This window comes from Leguminivora glycinivorella, chromosome 13 (genome assembly GCF_023078275.1).
Source record: "Leguminivora glycinivorella isolate SPB_JAAS2020 chromosome 13, LegGlyc_1.1, whole genome shotgun sequence".
Lineage (NCBI taxonomy): Eukaryota > Metazoa > Arthropoda > Insecta > Lepidoptera > Tortricidae > Leguminivora > Leguminivora glycinivorella.
Genome location: NC_062983.1, coordinates 10,506,245 through 10,509,894, shown reverse-complemented (window position 1 = coordinate 10,509,894; position 3,650 = coordinate 10,506,245). Strand labels below are relative to the sequence as shown.

Here is a 3,650-nt window from a genome sequence, read left to right as displayed (position 1 = left end):
GCGTATACAAGATGTCTGTTTTCATTAATAAAATACCTACCATATTTATTATCATTACTATATTGATAAATCACACAACTTCGAGACAGATTTACAGTTGAAAAAGGCCCAACTTAGAAAAATAAATCAATCATAATTATTTTTATAACAGCAAAAATAATAGGTAACAATTTTTCAGAGATAACTTAATTTTCTTGTTTGGTTAGGATTCTTCTAAAACAAAATAGAACTTGAGGAAAGTATCGTATTTCCAAATGCCTCATCCATCAATTTGTTAAAGTCTTGACGTTCGTACATCCGATCCCACAGTAGCGGCGCCTTAGTGTTTATCTTAGAATATTTTTCAGATTCATGCAGTGATCTCAACTTAGCTCACTCGTGGTAAAGTGATAAAGACGTTTTAAATGTTGGAGTTTGTTACACGGAGGTAGAATAAATAGAAATGTCGCAAAGGTTGCTAAAAACTTTGATGAACTAATAGATTAATAGAGTTTCTATTTTCTGCAACAATTGACAACGTTTTAAAATTTTCAATGTCCCTAAATCGAAAACCATTTCGAGATATACACTTGTAGATCACAAAAATATTTTTTTAATTTTTTTTTCCATATTTTAAGTATAAAAAATTTTAAACATAGTTTAAAGGGGAAGTGACGTCAAATAGCTGATTTAGAGATGCCACTATACCAAAAAAATCTTCCAGTTGGGATGTCACTTGAGTTTGACAGTGACACTTATCACAGTTCGTAGCAAAGATATTAAAAATTTCATGGCTTAGTCTATGGTTCGTAGTCATTCACTATGGTTGACAGTGATACCTTGACAGTCAGACATACCGGACTGTTTGAGTTGACTGTTAAAACTTTTTTTTTAGAAATGATTTTGTCATTTTTTTAGGTGTATGAAACAACACATGTGACGTCACGAAGCTGTGTCTTGACGTTTGTAACTTATGCTCTTTCTGCTCGAAGTAGTAATAAGAAGGGATTTTCTCATTATAATAGCAGTTTTTGAAAAAATAAAAAATACGTGTATCTTTTAGTATTGAGTTCTTTCAAACCAATCAATAAAAAGTAGTACTCAAAAATATGAAATGTTGTCAATTATGTGGCAATTAGGTGGTATCATTAGACATACCTACAGAGAACAAGTTTGCGAAGTGACCAATTTCTCAATCGAAAGAGTCTACAGATATTTAAATTTTGGGAACAATGAAATGATAAAAAACTAATGTTTTTTAATTCTTAAATAATTAGTGTGAAAACTATTTCGTATTATTGAAAATTTTCTGAAATTTCTTAAATTATATTTCTGATAATGTATTACAACTTGCACTGCATATAAGGATGAACCACATTTTCAACTACGTATTTCGTTACATGTTAACTGAATTTCTATACGTGGGTACTTTGGGTGTAAAAAAAAAAAATATTTCATACAAAATCCGTTCAACAAATGTACAATTCTTTAAATATCCAAACAGTTCAATCACCTATAAAAAAAGTATTAGCGCGATGTAAAATGGTCCACGTTCGACACAGCGCCATCTATCTTCATAATTAGCTCAACTTTACCAATACGAACGTAAGTTAATCATATTATATCGTACTAAATCACTTCTAGCAACATAATGACTGGTCCACACTGCAAGATACATTTGCATTTAATTACTAAACTGGTTTCGGTGCAGTGGGCGGGTAGTCTAAAACATTCAGATTCATTAGTGTTTAGAGCATGGACAACTACTGCAGGACTAAGTTATATCTTAATTACGCTTTTTGCTCACATCTCCTTGAATATCTCTGTATAATTCAACGTTTTCTTACCTGGAACTTGTACGGAAGCCGACAAAAGCAGACACACCGGCTTGTATCAATGTGATCCTTATGGTTTGGTCTTTGAATTTTGAGCTACACGGCGCTAATGAGTAATACACGCATAAGTACTATTCTCCTAAGTCCTCGTGTTCCAATATTGTAACTACATAATCAAAAAATGAACTTTTATTAATTTCTCTTTCTCTCAACCTAAATTAAAAAACTGTTTAGTACTTTATGGTAACTGTTTAGTACTCTAGTTTCAGCTAAAAGTGCTCAATAATATCGTTAGACGCCTTTGATACAGGTACCTAAGGTTGTTTTTAGATACTTTGCCTGGTTTGGTTGTTAGAATTTATTTGATGCTTACTGGCAGGGCTTAATGATAATTGTTTTTTTCCGGAACGGGAAGCATCCTAAAGACTAGACGTTACGTATACTTACTATCATCGTAATAAGGTATAGTGATTATTTTAAATGTATAATGTCTTGAATCTCATGATGATTTTTGGGAAGTGTGACTTTCAATCCGGGGGTGCGGGTTCGAACCCCGGCTCGTACCAATGAATTTTCCGGAACTTATGTGCGAGATGTCATTTGATATTTACCAGTGGCTTTTCGGTGAAGGAAAACATCGTGAGGAAACCGGACTAACTCCAATAAGGCCTAGTTACCCTTCGGGTTGGAAGATGATGATCTCATGATGCTGCTTAGCTGTAAGAGGAAGAGGACGCATTTTATAGACCAAAACATAAACAACTGTCAACATGAGAAGAGCTGTGCGTCGTCCTCAACGAGCTATAGTTCTCAGGGTGGCTCGAGCGTACCGCGACAATTCGTACGCGGCAGCTAGCCTACTAGCCGGAAGCCCGCCGTGGGACCTTGAAGCCAAGGTTCAAACCGCGGTCTATTGGCGGGTGACGGCAGCAAGGAGGGAAGAGAACTGGCCTGCCCCTTAAGAAATCCAAAAGTGGAGAGAAGAAGCACGAGAAGTGCTCTTCGAGCGTTTGGAGATCCGGGAGCTAGCCGGGAACCAGAAAGAAGCGGCCGCTGTTCGGCCCGTTCTAAAAGAATGGGTGGAACGTAAGTACGGCGCACCTTCTTTCCATCTCACACAGCTCCTGACGGGGCACGGCTGCTTCGGCTGGTACCTGTGTGAGAGGGTGGGAAGGGAGCCTACTACAGCGTGTCACCATTGTGATCGAAGAGCAGTGGACACGGCCCAACACACGCGCGAAGAGTGCCCTGCTTGGGATGAGCCTCGCGCTGCCCTGTTCACGGTTATAGGGGGTGATCTCTCACTGCCGGCGCTAATACGCCATATGCTTAGCAGTGAAGAGGAGTGGGAGGCAGTGACCACCTTTAGCGTCGTTGTCATGACGCAAAAGGAGGCCGCCGAAAAAGTGCGCGAGCTCAGCGCCGCAGAAGGCCAGGCAGGCGGCGAAGAGTCTTCGCAGAGAGACTGATGCCGCCCTAACCGAAACTTGCGGGTGATGGACCGGGAGCTACATCACCCGCCTGAAGAGTTTCTGTGCTGGAAGGCCCTCAAGCGTCTTTTAAGGGTACCTTCAGCGGAGTAGGCTGCATGACCAGCCACAAGAGCCGGGCCCGCAAGGGCAACGCTGGCAGGGCAACGGTGGTCTACAACCGTGTTCCCGAAACCCCGCCCAAGGCGAGCGTCGGAACACCCCAGCCTCGCGCTGCCCTGTTCACGGGGAGTCCATGGGAGTCGGACATACCCACTTGTCTTTCCCGGGCCAGTGGGATCCAGGTTAGAACTGCGACTCTCAGAGAAACAAACTTTTTCAATACCTTGTCTAATTTAAAAGTTTA

At 40.4% G+C, this 3,650-nt stretch overlaps 1 protein-coding gene across 1 annotated transcript; it reads left to right on the top strand.

Annotated features, from left to right (window-relative positions):
* Positions 1-2,584: 2,584 nt before the first annotated feature.
* LOC125232725 lies at positions 2,585-3,283 on the top strand. Its single transcript, XM_048138484.1, has 2 exons — positions 2,585-2,710; positions 2,789-3,283. The coding sequence occupies exons 1-2, from the start codon at positions 2,585-2,587 to the stop codon at positions 3,281-3,283; spliced, it is 621 nt and encodes a 206-aa protein (XP_047994441.1).
* Positions 3,284-3,650: the final 367 nt, after the last annotated feature.

What these genes read in the sequence shown, in the direction of transcription:
- LOC125232725 (XM_048138484.1), top strand. Translation starts at nt 2,585, where the DNA reads ATGAGAAGAGCTGTGCGTCGTCCTCAACGAGCTATAGTTCTCAGGGTG. An exon ending in CGTGGGACCTTGAAGCCAAG is followed by an intron (nt 2,711 to 2,788) that starts GTTCAAACCGCG and finishes GAAATCCAAAAG; the next exon opens with TGGAGAGAAGAAGCACGAGA.